Source organism: Clupea harengus, chromosome 3 (genome assembly GCF_900700415.2).
Source record: "Clupea harengus chromosome 3, Ch_v2.0.2, whole genome shotgun sequence".
Taxonomy (NCBI): domain Eukaryota; kingdom Metazoa; phylum Chordata; class Actinopteri; order Clupeiformes; family Clupeidae; genus Clupea; species Clupea harengus.
Window position 1 is genome coordinate 950,354 of NC_045154.1, and position 19,370 is coordinate 969,723.

Here is a 19,370-nt window from a genome sequence, read left to right on the forward strand (position 1 = left end):
TCAGGAGTAGCTCACCTGACTGTGAATGTGGTATTTCTCCTATCTTTTCTGAATTTGAATGAGGTCAGTCCTGATGCATGAAAGGTTATCACCAAGAGCACATTTTCTAAAGCCCTTCTTAAGCATGCAGAACCATGGATATGCATTTAAGACAGGCAAGCCTGTCCCACAAAAGCATGAAAAATATTTCAATGTGATTTCCTGATTTGAATCTGTTTGAGGGCACCCATGATGGAAGTCCATAACAACAGAGTTAATGTATGTGTTTTTTTTTGTTTGGTGTGTGTGTGATTGATGTTTTGAACCGACATTGCTAAATGGCCTTGCATAGATGACTGAAACACAATATACATGACATTGCATTTGGAGGGCAAATATGAAACTAAAATCATCAAAGTAAAATGTAGACTCCAAGACACGGTAGCAGTAAAATGACTGAACTAGATGTCATACAGCTTGAAGCAGCTGTAAGGAGTTTTTGGTCTAAAACTAGCAAGCTACAACTTAATCAAGCAAAATGTATAAACAGAAAATGACTGTAGATTCCAGATACTGCTCCATGATTCATGTTAGGAGTCACTGCAATGTGTTCTGAGACAGTGTGATTCATGTTACGAGTCACTACAATCCCTGGACAGAAACAGTTAAGGATGTTAGGAGTCACTGCAATCCCTGGACATAAACAGGTAAGGATGTTACGAGTCACTACAATCCCTGGACAGAAACAGGTAAGGATGTTACGAGTCACTACAATCCCTGGACATAAACAGGTAAGGATGTTACGAGTCACTACAATCCCTGGACAGAAACAGGTAAGGATGTTACGAGTCACTACAATCCCTGGACAGAAACAGGTAAGGATGTTACGAGTCACTGCAATCCCTGGACAGAAACAGGTAAGGATGTTACGAGTCACTACAATCCCTGGACATAAACAGGTAAGGATGTTACGAGTCACTGCAATCCCTGGACAGAAACAGTTAAGGATGTTACGAGTCACTGCAATCCCTGGACAGAAACAGGTAAGGATGTTACGAGTCACTGCAATCCCTGGACAGAAACAGGTAAGGATGTTAGGAGTCACTGCAATCCCTGGACAGAAACAGGTAAGGAGTGGCTGAGCATGTGGTTCTTGGTTGGATTTGTAGTCTGTTAGTTTTGTGGATATCTCCAGCAGATTCCAGAGCATCAGTTCCGTTCATATACATCACGTCAATTCTTAAACTCTACACACGGACTCAAATGCTCTGAAACTGAAATGTATCAACGAGGAAGTTATTACAGATACCGCAACCTAGAATTCTCCAGAAGTAGACAACAAGTAAACAAGCACACTTCACACGAGTTCCATGTGCATATCGTATCTGATGCATAATCATACAGTCCTTTCCCTTCATTGTTCTTGTTAAGAGGGGGCGACAGTGGTACAGGAGGTAGAGAAGTCGTTTAGTAAACAGAAGGTTGCTAGTTTGATTCCCTGTCGAAGCGTCCTTGAGCAAGACACTGAACCCCTAATTGCTCCTGATGTGCAGTGTGCCATCAGTGTAAAATGTAAAATGTGTATACATTGTAAGTCGCACAAATGTAAGTCGCTTTGGATAAAAGCGTCTGCTAAATGACTAAATGTTAAGAAGGTGAGCCAGATAACTAACTGCTCAAACAGAAATCAGAAGCATTAGTGGATGACCACGGATCTCCTCTGGGTTCTGTTCTGAGCCCTGAGGCTCGGACCGGTGCCACTCATGAGCAAACACATCTTCACTGCACCATTCAAACAGAGTTGAAGTGAGTTTGGTCTGCACGCATAGTCGATCTTGTCAGGTGAACATACATTCAGGGGAATACACGTAGAATTGACATTTCAATCTTCTAGATATTTCCTGTGGCTACAAAGCCAAGTTTACATATCTGACAAGAACCACACAACAACTTCAAGTGCATTCAAAGCTTCTGTAGTAGCGATGACAAAGTATTATTCACAGATTGGATTAGAATGCAGTCCTCATTACAAACGTCTTAGGCACAAATAAAAGACTTATACAAAAGCATTCAGACTTTTTCCGGACTGCTGTCTTGAGCGAAAGAAGTTCAAATATATCCCAAGTCTGTAAACAGTGAGGAAGTGAACCTTCGGGGGAAAATCAAGACAGGGACGCACGCTGCCATCTCATGAGCTTGAAAAACGGTTTGAAACGGTGCAGTGGTGCAGCCAGACATACACAAAACCTGTGGCAACGATCAGAACATTTGGGTTTCACACAGCGCCACTTGGGGCAGTCAGTACATGTAGGGAACACTGGTGAATACATAAAGAACAAGGACACAACAAGAACACATTCAGTGCTCAGTTTGTTTGAACATGCACAGCCAACACCTGCTTCCAAACGGCCACGTCAGCCTGAAATAGTATGAAAACTACCACATGAAACACAAGCAGGAAATTCAGAAATTCAAATGTCATTTAGTTAATACATTGTTTGACGAAATACTAATGAGTGTTAACAGTCTGAATTAACTGTAGTTTTTTTTATTTAAAATGCAATGTGTTTAAAGTGTGTATTTAAACTAATACAGCACATAGTGACATGAGAGTGGCGTTGCTGCCAGTGAATGCACATGGGGCATTTTAATGTAAAGGGTTCTTCACCATGAGGCTAATGTAAGAGCAACATCTATAGCTCATTTGAATGTATTTCCTCGCATTTATCAACCACTTCAGCACTAACATTACAAGTACCTTCAGCACTGAAAGACTGCTCACAAGACAAAGACAAAAAAAAGAGAGAAAAAAGAATGAAAGAAAGGATGGAAGGAAGGAAGGAAGGAAGGCTAGAAAGAAAGAGAAAAGAGAGAAGCACAAGCTGAGGGAGAGGGAGAGAAGGGGTTCTAACTACCAATGCTTCTATCATCAGTTTAGCATCTAAGCTGTCGTGGCGCTCTTCTGCACTCAACTGCACAATGTGTCCCTATCCAATCCTGTGGCACTCCAAACCCTCCACATTACACTGGGCACACTCTTGGACTCTTCTGCAGGACCCTGGAGGTGCTCACGGTGCGCCACTGCAGCTGCTGTGGAGGGCAGGGAAACAAGCAGATGTGTTTCCAGATGTGTTTCCAGATGTGTTTCCACCTTCACACTGACCAACCATCAGACAACCACCATGCAGCGCCATCCCAATAGCCCAAAGAGGAGTATTACAAGATCTATTTTGAGGACTTTCAAATGTTTTCTGATGTTTTACAAGAAAACTCTTGATTCTCAACCCCCACAATTCAACGCATCGGAGTCACTAACCTTAAATTGCACACATGATGAGTTTCAACTGAGAACTCCCGAGGACATTTTGAATATCTTTTAGAAGAGATGGCAGACGGTCTGCAGAGGTCAGTTGCATACAGCTCTGCTGGGACCCAGCTCTCTAGTCCTTAACTTTGAGATTTACCTGTGAATTTCTTTCAAATACTTTATTTTAAGGAGGACATACACCGCAATATAGGGGGGGGGGGTGGTGACTGAACTGCACAGGCGGATTGAACTGACACATGCATGGATTCTTTCTGCTGGGCCACCGTGGCCTCAAAGCTCTGGGTGATCCCAGGCGTGGGATTCACAGGTCAATGCTGAGCAGAGCGAATACAAAAAGCTTGAATGTCCCAGAAGCCCTTGGCTCCATGCTCTCATCTCCCTCTCCCTCCCTCCCTCCCTCCCAATGTGTCTGTGATGAGGCAGTGGAGGGGGTGACACGTCTCCTCCTCCTCCTCCTCCTCCTCCTCCTCTTCCTCTGGTGATGGGTGTGATGGAGGGGGACCGCAGGGTTCCTCAGGTGCATCCTGGGTCGCGTGGGGGCCACCAGGCTGCCCTGCACGGGGGGAGGTGGAGCCTCACTGGGGAGCCTCTGGCTGCCTCTGCATGCGACGTTCCGCAGCGCCGGCCAGCATCCTGCGCCGCAGGCTCATGGGGTCAGAGGAGGTCAGGGCACGCCCACCCCCCGCGGGGCGGCGGCCCTCGTCATCATCATCAGCGGCGGCCATGAAGAGCGAGCGTGAGGTCTCCTCCGCAGGGCTCTTACTTATGAAACGCCTGAGAGGAGAGGAAACACCATACCTTTCACTCATGGATCTCACACATGCACACACACAGTAGTATGAACATTTGACCAATCTAACTCATCCAGATGAACCCCCCCCCCCCCCCCCCTCTATGCCCTGGTACAGACGCTGTGTGTGGCAGTGAATACTGGGGCGACAGTGGTTCAGGAGGTAGAGTAGTCGTTTAGTAATCAGAAGGTTGCTAGTTCGATTCCCACTGTCGAAGCGTCCTTGAGCAAGACACTGAACCCCTAATTGCTCCTGATGTGCAGTGTGCCATCAGTGTAAATGTAAAATGTATACACAACCTTGTAAGTCGCTTTGGATAAAAGCGTCTGCTAAATGACTAAATGTAAAATGTAAATGTAAATTAATGCTGATAGTAGCGTAAGGATGATGATGTCAGACCTGCGAGCGCGTAGGAGCAGCTCCTCCTTTCTCTGATGGAGCATCTTCTGCCTCTCTCCTGCAGACTTGGAGAAGCGGCTCCCCCTCACCTCAAAGCCCTCCAGCCCCGCAGGCACAGCAGTCTCACTGGCCCCAGAGGCTCCTCCTGTTGGGTCCTGGGAGGACAGGTTCACTGGTGGGGGTGCCCGCTCGGCTGCCTGAGAAAAGGGAACACAATGTTATTATTCACCTAAGGGGATATTTCTGCTTTTTAAAAACCTTAAACTTCTGTGCCTCATCGATAGTGAGTCAATTACCACAGTCAGTCTTTCTGACTAAAGAGGTTTAATCTTCCTGATTTTTCTTGTGACCACTGCACTACTGTCTATAACCACTAGAGGGAGCCCATGCCACCTCCGTGTTTCTGTGTTTACCTACGAACAGACTGCCATCTCACCAACATCTAGGACTACATCCTTAACAGTGAAACTGAGCAAACACATTGTTTTTGTAGAATGTCACATGGCAACATACGAGGTAAATTAATGTCAATATGATAAATACACTTAATCATTGATAAACAGTACAAGAAACTCTGAAGAAGAAGGTTCCCCTTAAATTTATGTTGGTCAAAGTTCATCATTTCGCTTAGTACAACTCAGTTTTAGAACAGTAACAAAGAATGTCATATACATGCAGACTAAATGCCTGGCCTGTGGTTGTGATGTGTTTTGTGAAGTACCCAAGAGCTACACATATATGTTACATGTTACAGAACCTTTGGCTTCATTTCAGGATGAACTCATTCTGTGCTCAACTAAGAAGTAATAAGTATTTTTAAAAGTTCATCCCCAGTCAAAGGATAATCATTTCAGTAACTATTCAACTCACCTGTTGCACTTAAACATCATCCTAAAACAATACACATTGTATAAATCATCCTAAAACAATACACATTGCACTGTTGCACAAAACAACCCTATGCCAAAGACACGGAGGGAGCTGTCCTCAAATAATGTCCTCTGTAATAATGTCCTCTGAATGCATGCGTACATTTGCTATCCGTCTCACCTGAGTCACTTGTTCATTTGTTAATTGGCTTTGTTTGCGTGTAAACGCAGGTATGACTAGCCTTACCCTCCTCTCCTCAACAAGATCTCTAATTGTGAACCCACGGTCCCCCATCACCAAATCACCAGGACGTAAACAATCAAGAAACCCTGAGTTCTGTGTAATATACCTGTCACTACACTTTCCACCAAAAGCCTCTGAAACAAACATCACCATCCCTGAAGGGGCAATGGCAACAAGGTACTTCACAGTGTTACTTGCATAATAATGGCTGTAATAATGATCTGTAATAATGATCTGTAATAATGTCCGTTACTGAGTATTTGGGAATAGCACTGACTATTAGTAACCCATGCCTTGAGCTCCCTCTTAGGGTAACAAGTAGTTCCTGCAAGGTGCCACTGGTAACGGCACAGACCAGCTTGAGCTGAAACTACATGCACTTAGAATGTTCTGTGGCGTACAGGGGTCCATTAAGGGGACACAGTTCTGAGAGAAATAGACTGGGTGGTAGAAGTGGGCCTCTAAAGGATGAGTCCTTCAAGGGGTCCTCACAGTTCAACGAATGCAAGTCCCAAACCAACATACCTTTTTGCTTTTCTTATGCTCTGTTAAAATTCAAAACCAACCGCTCTGCTTGTGGACCCATTATCTGCACTGGATTCCCCATTACACACTTACAGTCTCAGCCTACCAGTAGAAAGTGACTTTGGCATAACAGTAACGGGCAGTGAAGTACACAGGGGTTTGCCCAGGTAAGTTAGGTCAGGGACAACTGAGAGACTTTGGCCTTCTCTGAGGAGACTCTGAGGTCCTGAACCCGATTACCTGAGTAGGGAAGTGCAGCCTAACCCTAACCCTAACCCTAACCCTAACCCTTCTCTGAGGAGACTCTGAGGTCCTGAACCAGATACCTGACCCTAACCCTAACCCTAACCCTAACCCTTCTCTGAGGAGACTCTGAGGTCCTGAACCAGATACCTGACCCTAACCCTAACCCTTCTCTGAGGAGACGCTGAGGTCCTGAACCAGATACCTGAGTAGGGAAGGGCACCTGGATGCGTCCCTCCAAGATGTTGTCAGTGGTGACCTCCACTGAGCGAGTCAACTGCAGATCTTGCAGCACCAGATGGTAAGGCACCTGAGGGAACATCTCCTGGATCTGATGGGCCTGAGGGAGCAGAGGAGCAGACGCAATGGAATATGCACCAAGAAGAGGATCGTGTGGCACTGAAGCAGAGGAGAAGACGGATTGGAATATGCACCAAGAAGAGGATCGTGTGGCACTGAAGCAGAGGAGCAGACGCAATGGAATATTTACATTTACATTTACATTTAGTCATTTAGCAGACGCTTTTATCCAAAGCGACTTACACATGTATACACATTTTACATTTACACTGATGGCACACTGCACATCAGGAGCAATTAGGGGTTCAGTGTCTTGCTCAAGGACGCTTCGACAGGGAATCGAACTAGCAACCTTCGGATTACTAAACGACTTCTCTACCCCCTGTACCACTGTTGCCCGGAATATGCACCAAGAAGAGGATCGTGTGGCACTGAAGCAGAGGAGCAGACGCAATGGAATATTTACATTTACATTTACATTTAGTCATTTAGCAGACGCTTTTATCCAAAGCGACTTACACATGTATACACATTTTACATTTACACTGATGGCACACTGCACATCAGGAGCAATTAGGGGTTCAGTGTCTTGCTCAAGGACGCTTCGACAGGGAATCGAACTAGCAACCTTCGGATTACTAAACGACTTCTCTACCCCCTGTACCACTGTTGCCCGGAATATGCACCAAGGAGAGGATCGTGTGGCACTGAAGGAACTGACAGAAATGGGGGCGACAGGGGTACAGGAGGTAAAGAAGTCGTTTAGTAAGCAGAAGGTTGCTAGTTCGATTCCCTGTCGAAGCGTCCTTGAGCAAGACACTGAACCCCTAATTGCTCCTGATGTGCAGTGTGCCATCAGTGTAAATGTAAAATGTGTATACATTGTAAGTCGCACATATGTAAGTCGCTTTGGATAAAAGCGTCTGCTAAATGACTAAATGTAAATGTAAATGTAACTGAAGTAACTGACAGAAATGATGGGGGAATTATTGAGTGCTCTGGTGAGAAACGATCAGGTGTCGGGTTTATCCTGCATTGAGAATTTAAAAACAGCTGTCCAGCTCAATTAGCTGTCTTGCTCAATTAGCTGTCCAGCTCAATTAGATGTCTTGCTCAATTAGCTGTCCTGCTCATTTGCTGAATAAGTGTTTACAGCCTCAAAGGGAAACATAAAAATGAACAGTAGGATTCACCATTTCAGATGATGCTTATCTGTGCAATAAAGTATGGTGGGATAAATCCAGTTTTAAAACTAGAGCGTTGTTCAGTGTTGTTGCATAATATATACTATATATAATATATATATATGTCTCAGATATACATAGACATATTCTTTTTTTAAACACACACCACAGAGTCACAGTGTGTTCCTTCATCATGGTTCTGATATCAACAGATTACAGAGTTCTTGTCTATACGTATCTGAAAAGATATCCTCCCTGCCATCAATATGTTTTGAGATAGATGGATAAACAATTGAATAGATGCTAAATGATTTGTCCTTAATATGAAGGCCAATATAAAAACAATATGACATGATGGCAGATCTGGACTGGACTGTGGTTTGGCTACCTCTTCTATTAACCAAGATAGAGTTAAAGTGGTGAAATTATGGCAGATCTGGACTGGACTGTGGTTTGGCTACCTCTTATATTAACCAAGATAGAGTGAAAGTGGTGAAATTATGGCAGATCTGGACTGGACTGTGGTTTGGCTACCTCTTCTATTAACCAAGATAAGTAGAAGTTTAGAGGTTAAGGGAGTGAAATGATGCTGAAAACAGCCTAGGCCTGGAAGAGTTCAACTCTGTGCCTACTGCTACGTGCAACAGCACTGTTTTGAACTTTTTACACCACTTGTTTGTAGACACAACTTTTCCCTAATTCACATTTCCAAGTCAGATTCAGTTGTCTAAAGTAAAAAAGTTAAATATAAGTCATATATTTGTAACAATGAATCACTAATTGTACAGAAATCGCAATACTGTACAATTCGCAATAGGTATTAAATCGGAAAGTCTCTGCCAATTTATACCCCTAGCTGTCAAGATCAATACAATATATCTGAAAAGGTGTAACCTAGTTATACTGACTACTGCATGGCGATGGTCCAGCAAAGTAATTTAGAACCAAGAGCCTGATATTATGAGACCCTGTATTAGGTTAACTTCCTATATGAAGATCTAGAGTAATTAAAAGCTGGTGTTACGTACAGTGTTCTGTATGTCTTGTATGTGTACATGTTTTTTGTTGCCCTTATGTTGCGTCCTACTCCGAGCCACCAGGGGGCGTAACACTGGCCACTTGTGATACACAAGCAACTTGAATCCAATTGAAGAAGAACCCTTACCATGGAGTTGAGCTGGGAGTTGTTGGCCTGTGCGATGCCCAGGACATTAGTAGTGTGCATGACCTCCACTGAGAAGCTGGGCAACCAGCTGGCGATGCGAGAGCCTGTGGGTGAGAAAACAAGAGAACGGTCAGTGTAGCAAGAGATTACGCTTGAGAACAAGAGATTACGCTTGAGAACAAGAGATTACGGTCAGTGGAGCAAGAGATTACGCTTGAGAACAAGAGATTACGCTTGAGAACAACCCCTGACAACCCCTCCTAGAGATCTCACCATCAAAGTGGAAAAAGTGGTTATGCTGGTTGGCGTGTGGGCGGGCTTCGGCTCCTGGCCTAGGGGCCACATGGTCCTGGATCTGCTCCCGGCCCCTCTGCTCCCCCTCACGGCCGCCCTCGCTGATGTTGAGAGGCAGTCGGCACGTGGGACAGGAAGTGTCCTGCTCCAGCCAGGAGCGCAAACAGGAACTACGCACGCAGCATCAACAACACACAGGAGGGCATTGAAACGTTATAACAGGAACTACGCACGCAGCATCAACAACACACAGGAGGGCATTCAAACCTTAGAACAGGAACTACGCACGCAGCATCAACAACACACAGGAGGGCATTGAAACGTTATAACAGGAACTACGCACGCAGCATCAACAACACACAGGAGGGCATTCAAACCTTAGAACAGGAACTACGCATGCATTATCAACAACACACAGGAGGGCCGTGGAACCTTCAAACAGGAACTACGTCAAATGTGCTTCTGCACAGGAAAACCTGTAGTAGCTGCGATGACATTTACATTTACATTTAGTCATTTAGCAGACGCTTTTATCCAAAGCGACTTACATATGTGCGACTTACAATGTATACACATTTTACATTTTACATTTACACTGATGGCACACTGCACATCAGGAGCAATTAGGGGTTCAGTGTCTTGCTCAAGGACGCTTCGACAGGGAATCGAACTAGCAACCTTCTGATTACTAAACGACTTCTCTACCTCCTGTACCACTGTCGCCCCATTGAATGTAGTGGCCCAATTATTGCTTACTTATGGAAGAGATGTCCACAGGGCAGCTTGCGTGCCATGCTCATAGAGTCCCAGCAGATGGCGCAGTCATCGTTATTAGCCACCAGTTCTTCAGACGTGGCCACGGCAAACCTGAGGTTTCAAAATGAACATATCAAAAAATATGCCAACCTATGATTATAATAATATTGCACAAAATGTCAAGTCTCTCCAAATATCAGGCAGTAAATAATGCTGTTAAACCTGGTCTCCATATTATCGATGACCCGCAGGTAGTTCTTATGGCGGCGGACTCTCCTCTGGATCTCGTAAAAGAGGTAGCGTAGCTGCATGAAGACCACCAGGCTGGCCATCGACAGCCATATGTTGCCAAACAGCTGAGGCAGGAAAAAAATATGACATTGAAAAAAATATATACATATTTCAGCCAAAATGTAAACAATGACTTGTCAAACGCTTCACATGTCTGTGGCAGAAACCTTACAACTATTCCAAATGAACACAAACTGACTGGCCAGAAAAAGGCACAAAACCTTCACATATGAGTCTGAAAGTACACAGTGTTGGACATGGACAGTGTTGGGGAAATATTACAAGGAAATCCAACTCTACCACCCCCCCCTACATTCATGGCTGCCACATCAATGTGCTGTCAGAACAGAAAGTTCCAGAAAGCGAACTGTGCCGCTCAGTTTAGCCAGTCAACTAAGCAGGGCCTGGATTTGGATTCCCATACATCAGGCTGTCTTTAAGGAAGGGATTAAGGTCGCCAAAGTATCCCGACATACAAAAGTATTCGCCATACAGTACCAGTCAAAAGTTTGGACACACCTTTAATTTTTTTGGAGAAGTGTTTTCTTTACTTTTATTATTTTCTACATTGTAGATTTATACTGAAGACATTTAAACTATGAAAGAACACATATGGAATGATGTACTAAACAAAAAAAAGTTGTATCTACCATGTAGAAAATAATAAAATCTAAGAAAAATCTTCTCAAAAAATGAGAAGGCGTGTCCAAACTTTTGACTGGTACTGGTCATGTATTTAGGTATGTATAACATTAGCCCACTAAAGAGAACCCAACCAATGAAATGCAAAGTAGCTGGGCATAGCAGAGCCCAGAGTGCCAATGTAAAACCCCCAATGGTGTCCATAGTCACACTATCAAGCACACGTGACATTACTACTGAACTTCAGCAGGTGGAGTATTTGCCATTGTTTTAACATGATGCTACTGTATAATGCTAATGTCTCTACTTAGTGACATGCTAGTTTGCTAATAAAAACAAAAGAAGAAAGCTGCAATCATTTTCAGAAAGATGTGTATTGGAGAAACGACTGTATTGTAATGTGTGTTGGAGAAACTACTGTATTGTAATGTGTGTTGGAGAAACGACTGTATTGTAATGTGTGTTGGAGAAACGACTGTATTGTAATGTGTGTTGGAGAAACGACTGTATTGTAATGTGTGTTGGAGAAACGACTGTATTGTAATGTGTGTTGGAGAAACGACTGTATCGTAATGTGTGTTGGAGAAACGACTGTATTGTAATGTGTGTTGGAGAAACTACTGTATTGTAACTAAGGGGGGAACAAAATTGCTTTGACTGAATCTTGCCATGGTCACTGAAAGATGTATTTATTTATGTATGTATACATTCTTCTTAGACGAAATCACTCACTTCACTTAAAATCACTAAAATCAGACGAATCACTTAAAATGGCTTCTATTTTCATCTTGATCAATCTCAGCAGTGCTAAACTCACCAGCATGTGGATGTGATGCATCAGGTCGAGGCAGAGTAAGCCCAGCTCCATGAAGAAGTCCGTGTAATAAACATAAGTACTCTTGCTCTCCCAGGTGCCCTCGTGGTTAAGGTCCCACAGGTGGATGGAATACCTAAGAACAACAATCAACAACAAGTGGATGGAATACCTAAGAACAACAATCAACAACAACAAGTGGATGGAATACCTAAGAACAACAATCAACAACAACAAGTGGATGCAATACCTAAGAACAACAATCAACAAAAGCAAAGCAGGCCTACTTTTAGGGTATGTATCAATCTGTTAGGGTGTAACAATATATGTATTTTTCCAAACTCCTACTCAGTACAAGACAACCTGGGGCCTCGTGTACAAAGCCTTGCGTAGAATTCATCCTAAAACATAGCCTACGCACGCCGCTGGAATTCACCCTAAAACATAGCGTACACACGCCGCTGGAATTCACCCTAAAACAGAGCGTACGCACGGCGCTGGAATTAATCCAAAAACGTAGCGTACGCACGGCGCTGGAATTCATACTGAAACATAGTGTACGCAAGGCGCTGGAATTCATACTAAAACATAGCGTACGCACAGCGCTAGAATTCACCCTAAAAGATAGCGTACACACGCCGCTGGAATTCATCCAAAAACATAGCGTACGCACAGTGCTAGAATTCACCCTAAAACATAGCGTACGCACAGTGCTAGAATTCACCCTAAAACATAGCGTACGCACAGTGCTGGAATTCATCCTAAAACAGAGCGTACGCACGGCGGAGGAATTCATCCTAAAACATAGTGTACGCAGGGCGGAGGAATTCATCCTAAAACATAGCGTACGCACGCCGCTGGAAAGAATCAGATGTATAAAACCCTACGAACGCAAGATTCCACGCACCTGTTCTCTGTACATCCCGCTCAGTCAGAAATTGAGCGCACATACAGTACCAGTCAAAAGTTTGGACACACCTTTCATTTTTTTGAGAAGTGTTTTGTTTACTTTTATTATTTTCTACATTGTAGATTTATACTGAAGACATTTAAACTATGAAAGAACACATATGGAATGATGTACTAAACAAAAAAAAGTTTCATCTACCATGTAGAAAATAATAAAAGAAAAGAAAAAACGTCTTAAAAAATGAGAAGGTGTGTCCAAACTTTTGACTGGTACTGTATACGAGCATCACACTCCACCCTCTCTCCTCCCTCAATCACACTCATTTTAATATCCTAATGACTATAAATTGGCCTAGGCTACCCCTCTGTTCTGACTGAAACAAAATGGAAAAAGCAAACAACAAATCCACCAAAAAGGAAATTTTAGCCAAATGTGAGGTGAAAGTGCTAAAGTGCAATTTTATTTGGCAATTTGCAATCAAAATGAGCGTTAGCACTGTTAAGCACGGTTTTCTTTTGTTATCAATGCCAATTTGGCCATTTGCAATCTGGCACTGATGACCAGGGGAAACAGTTGGAATAGCAGAGGGAGGCAGTGGCTACAGATGTGGTGGGGTCAGAAAACAGCGAGAGAAGAAGAGAACCCTTGGTCAGTCTGGTGGTTGGCCAGGGGGGGTTAGCAGCCGTGTCTCTAACCAGGCAACCGCTGTGTTTTCATTGGTAGCTGAACAATAGAACAAAATACCCTCACAAATAAATTCAAAAAGTTCCGACATCAAGTTAACTGTATACCAAGAAGCCACTCATTACATACCTATCATTACATTACGCACTTTGAGCTGCATTCTTTTGCATGAAAGGTGCTATATAAATAAAGTTTTATTATTATTATTATTATTATACCTTGTTACCTTAGGAAAAATGAATAATGTGTTGACCCAGGCCACCTTGCCACAATATTATATATTATAATAGTCAGTCGCTGGAATTTGTCCATTGTGTTTGACTTCAATCAGTAACTTCCGTATGGTTTCACCCGGAACCCACGTACAACTTTACCCATCATAAAAGTGTAACCTGATGCAATTTTAACCACGCCCACTTAAGCTTGAACAAAAGGAACATTATCCCAGATGTTCTCTCTCTCTCTGCCGGCGTCCGTCAGGCACGCAACTCTTCACCTCTACTCTCACCTCAGGCATCGCCTGCAGCACCGTCAACCGGTGAAGGCCTTCTCTCTTTGTCTTACGGCCGACACGCGCCTAAGATCTCTCATCAGTCAACGAACTGCTAAGTGAGACGAAGTAAGTTTAGCGAAAGCAGCTTACAATAGACCTGTTAGCTAAATTGCCAAGGGAACAGCAACAGATTCGCGGAAACTGCAACATTCCGAGCGATCAAATCCTCCGACCTAAACTGCAGTGAAACAGAGACATCACAGCAAGGACAACTTTCTCCATTTACGGTCGGATAGCATCATCTCTTCTCTGCCTCATCTACGTCGGATCCGCACGCCTTTTCCCAAAGGACTGGTAAACTCTGACATTAGAGTTTGGGCATTTAGCTATCCTAGCTATTCACAACCTGGCTAAGCATTAGACTCTTTACATGCCATTGTTCATGTGTTTCATATGTTTTGTTTACTGAACGTAACTGTTTATATCCTAACAGCGCAACCCCGAGCCCACAGGCTCACACACACACACACTCCCTCTCGCTTACACATACACATACTCCTTCAATTCATTAGTTAGTTACATTTAGCTAGATTACATATTGTGTGCTATTTTCTTATCGTTGTGTAAATAAATACTTTGATTATATACACTGGTCTATTTAATGTTACACAAGAATGGACGTTGCCAACCTCTTCTATTCAGAATTCCAATGACCTTCAACCATACTATCATCAATAAGGTAACTTTGGTTGTAGTTATCAATTTTATTATTAATCAGAGTTCCAAATTGATAGTATAATATATTTTATGAGACTGATATATTTAATGAGACTGATTTGTGAATTATCATTATTTTGACCACCGTGGAGGACACTACACTTTGTGTGGCGCCCCCTAGGTGTTCAAAATTGATCTGCCTTTGTGTTGAAAGGTTGATGCCTGTCCAATCGGGTGAGATTACCAACATATTGTTGCTGTTGCAAGGACAGCACCAGTGTGTCTTGGTGGCCCTCGCAAAGACGGTATCACAATTTACACACAATTGCACCCACATTCACCCGGTGCCTGCTCACAGGGTAAGGTACCTACATAGTCTGGTACTCCCATGTGAGGCTGGTACCAATTTCACCTACAAAAGGGTCCAGTGTGGTGGTAAGCACTTGTTAGGGAACGGGGCAAATGTGTGACACCAAAGGGTCCAGTGTGGTGGTTAGCACTTGTTAGGGAACGGGGCAAATGTGTGACACCAAAGGGTCCAGTGTGGTGGTTAGCACTTGTTAGGGAACGGGGCAAATGTGTGACACCTTGCAGCCTTCCACTCCAAAGCCGGACCCAATTCAGCACGGAGTTCCAAGAGGACAGCGGTTAATGAGCCAGTCATCATGGGCCATTTTCTTTTTTAAATCGATGTTATCTCTTAATACACATTCGCTTTTATTTCTTCCATTGTCAAAATCCTCTAATACGGCTAAAGTGCAATTGTTATTACCTCGGCTAAGAAGGTTGTTTTCGGTTCGGTCTGTTTGTCAGCAGGATAACGCGGAAACTACACAAGCGACTTTCATAAAACTTGGTGGAGGGGTGTAGCATGGGCCAAGGAAGACCTCTCTACATTTTGGAGTGGATCCAAAGTATGGGGAAGATGCACAAATTATTTTTCACTTTTGTTAACATTGCAAGACAGGGCATTTTGCCTTGGTAGAAGTCTTCGAGTGCCCTTATTTGTTTTTGCATAGCGTAACATTTGTGCATGCTTACATGTCCATTTGCTTAACTGCGTACACCTCGAAGTGTTATTATTATTTCTAATAACGCCCATGTGTCAATACTGGGAAAGTCATTTTGAAGAGTAATAGTTTTCACAGGTGGGCCTACATGCTCGTAAACATACTTATAATGTGGCCAACTGACTAAAAACCATTAGAAATGTGTGTACACCCGACACAAATTTGACTAAAACCATTAGAAATGTGTGTACACCCGACATAAAGTTGCCATAGAGGAACGCACATTATACATCACGTTCATTACACTTTTGATACATCAGACCGTGAACGTAAAAGATGGCATACATAATGTTTTTATGTGTACACAACATTTGTACATGAGGCCCCTGGACAGATATAATTAGTTGCAGTCTGGCTATGGGAGAAAGTTCAAAAGTAGAATTATGTAGCATGTACTGTTCATAGGTGGTCATATCATTCCCAAAACAACACACTAAATATTTCAGATGTAATACTTGCATGTGCATGTTCTATAAATCACAAATCAAATCTGTAGTTTGTTTTATTTCCTCTGACTGAAAATAAAATAGCTAACTACCTAGTTTATGCATGAGGTTACTGTGGTTTGTTTTTACTATCTATTCAGCTCAGCTTCAGCTTCAAGTGATTGTGTTTAGGCAGACATAGAATTAACCAAATGTAAAAAGTTACCTCATAATAACATGTCCTGTCCGTACCGTAACCAGCAAACACTGCAACAAATGTGACAAAAGAAACGATTGTACATCAAACATTTCAATCAACCTAGTGTCTGCCTAGTGATTGCAACAAAGATGACCATAAATGTTTGTATATGATTACTTACCTCAGCAGCCATGAAGGCAACAGTGTGTATCCCCTGAATATTTCCTATCAGGCCACAGAGCACCGCCAAAGCACAACAGCACAAAAGCATCGAGGCCAGAAGGACAAGCACACGCAGGTGGCTGCTCATGGGGGTGGTGGGGGAGAACGCCAGCTGAGGGGGGGAGGGAGGAGCATTAGTCAAACATGTGCTACATAGGAGCAATCGCTTTCAACATTGCCTGTCTGCTACATCCATAATGAACTGCCAACTGCCATGCACAACCTGATTCCCTGCATTCAAAAACAAAACAAAAGAAACAGAACCCACTGAAACACATTTAACATCTCCTATGCAAGTTCACAGCGGGCTTTGTAAGGAATTCAATTTACTATTTTGTTGGTCCAACTACACCTTACAGTTCCGACTTGATGTAGTTTTAGCTGAGCTGAATTTTTGGCTATAAAACGTTGATGACACAGTACCCAGGACCGTTCTTTTAAGTGCTTATGTCATGACAGAGATACTTAAAGATGACAATTTTTATTATTTTATATCATTGTGTTGGTTTTGCCTCCTAACTAATGTTAAGTTCATGAATACCCCTGAACTCACATATTCAAAGCGGTCTTTGCAGAGCTGGATCATGAGATGGAGGAAGATCAGAACAGCAAACCAGAGGCACCATAACACAACCTCCTCTACAGACTGCACGTTCAACACACCGAAGATAAAGATGAACTTGTAAAAGATGAAGTTCCAAAACTTATCCTTCAAATGCTGCAACAAGAAATTGAAAGCACTTTTTGTTATATCTGAACAAGGAATCGAACAAGGAATCGACTGCAATTTTGTCATAACTAAAGAATGATAACAGCATGACAGACAACATTACCTGTTTTTCACTGGCTCGCAGTGGTCCAAACACAACGCTCTGGATTGCTTTCGCAATGAGCATCAGCATACAGCACGCTGTATTAACCATCACCTAGAAAGCACAAAACATAACTTACACATCATTGGCCAGTCAAATAATAGCATTGTTAGGAAAATAAATACGGCATTTAGGGACATTTACCCAGACAAAAAGGGTGTCAGACACCAGGTACAACAGGACGTTGGAGACAACATTCCAAAAGTCATCCTTTTGCTCTTCCCCATTCTGGTCTTTTAGATCCACCTGTGCTTCTTCCGAGACTGATGTGTCAAATCCAGGTTCGGTCACAATGGTGTAGGTACTGAGGACTGTACCCGCGAGCAGAACGGCACTTAGCGCAGTGTAAGACTGCAAACTAGGCCAGGGAAATCTTTCCAAGAAAAACAAGGGCATTGTAGCAGATCCCGTGATCGATATTGTTTTTTATAATTCGCTCTCCGCTTCGTGACCCCAGCAAAACCTGTGACTGTCTCAAGAGCCGCAAATTAGGGTTTAGACAACATCCGCCAGCTCCTCTTCAAAAACGGTATAAGAGTATTACAAACGGTGGCATTTTACTAACAAAACATAATATCAAAATGAATCCATTACAGCAATCCCTTAGTTCCTGTCGTTGGCGTTAGCTCAACCTCTGAATCACCCTATACATCAGTTTATCTCTATCCAAAGTTAGCTTGATAGGCTTTTACCAAACATTAGCTAGATTACTGTGCTCGCTAAGGATAGCTAGCTGCTAACGTTACACAACGTTCGAGAGGACTAGTTGTATAAAGAATGTAATCACAAGACTAATCATTTGCTGCAGATGACGACTGTTTCGTTTTCAGTTTACTCTACGACCAGTAGACAGTTGGCTTCCGAGGGTGTTAGCTAGCTGTATGGCTAGGGTAACTATGGATAGATATGCTTGCTAGCTAACTTATAACGTTACAATGGTTGAAGCATTCACACATGTGAAAAACAGATACCATCACTTATCTAAGACTAGTTTGGATGTTGATTGTGTCTAATGGCTCGCCAGCTTTCCTGCGTAAACAAGAGTAAACCCCAGCGTTATTCCGCAGGTGGTGTGTCTGGTTTTTTGGGGGGTGTGATGATTCTGACGTGTAGCTTAGCTCTCCGTGTAGCTTTTTCTCGGTGTTGCTCTTGAAACTCTTTCCGGGCTCTCTTTTTGCTGTTTGTTCTTCTTCGGTTAATTGGTTCATATTACAATTTGGTGCAATACCGCCACCAACTGTTGTGGGTGTGGATCATCAATGCGGATGAAGACGTTCAAAGCAAGCAAGAAAGAAAAGTATATTTCATTGTGACAATCTTCATATCCTTTCAAGTCAAAGTAAACTACAGATAGATACATTTGTCCTGACTCTTTAACTTTAATTAACTGAATTTCTGTCTGTTATAGAATCTGTCTGTTATAGGCTTCACACTCTGACAGTATGTTCTACGGTTTCTCTCATAATAAAAAACATTCTCCTTTAAATGCTTCCCTGTTTAGATTATGATTTAGACTGGTATGTCCTATAAGAAATCAAGTGATAATTGTTTGTTCTACTCCAACTATCCTTCCTCCTCGTGTCCACCTGTTTTGCAGATTATACAAATGTCTACCTTTAAAGATGTAGTACACACTTCAATGTGTTTCTTGAGCTGTAAACTAAAGGATAAGACTGTACTATAGTGGAACACATTAATGGATTTTAGAGCTTCACACTATTCACACAAAAACTACACACTCCTTACAGAATAAATGAATACGCTGCTAAATAATACCTCATCCCTGCTGGTCTGGTGCACTTGTAAGAGGCTGCCAAACTGGTGCCTACCTAATGCACTCTTCATTCAAAAGAATCTCAGAGTGCCAAATTTATCATACATCACGTCTCTCTTGTCTGGTCTCAGGACAGTGGACCTGAGAGGTGCATGGATCCAGCTTATTCTGATTCATTTT

The 19,370-nt window shown here is 42.8% G+C and overlaps 1 protein-coding gene across 1 annotated transcript; it reads right to left on the reverse strand.

Annotated features, from left to right (window-relative positions):
• Positions 1 to 1,936: 1,936 nt before the first annotated feature.
• amfra (autocrine motility factor receptor a) lies at positions 1,937 to 18,580 on the reverse strand. The gene is made up of 13 exons (XM_012837294.3): positions 17,561 to 18,580; positions 17,378 to 17,470; positions 17,098 to 17,262; positions 16,504 to 16,656; positions 16,350 to 16,390; positions 11,828 to 11,960; positions 10,300 to 10,433; positions 10,078 to 10,188; positions 9,301 to 9,491; positions 9,028 to 9,131; positions 6,584 to 6,718; positions 4,498 to 4,694; positions 1,937 to 4,081 (listed from the first exon to the last, which is right to left on the reverse strand). The coding sequence occupies exons 1-13, from the start codon at positions 17,810 to 17,812 to the stop codon at positions 3,883 to 3,885; spliced, it is 1,908 nt and encodes a 635-aa protein (XP_012692748.2). The 5' UTR covers positions 17,813 to 18,580; the 3' UTR covers positions 1,937 to 3,882.
• Positions 18,581 to 19,370: the final 790 nt, after the last annotated feature.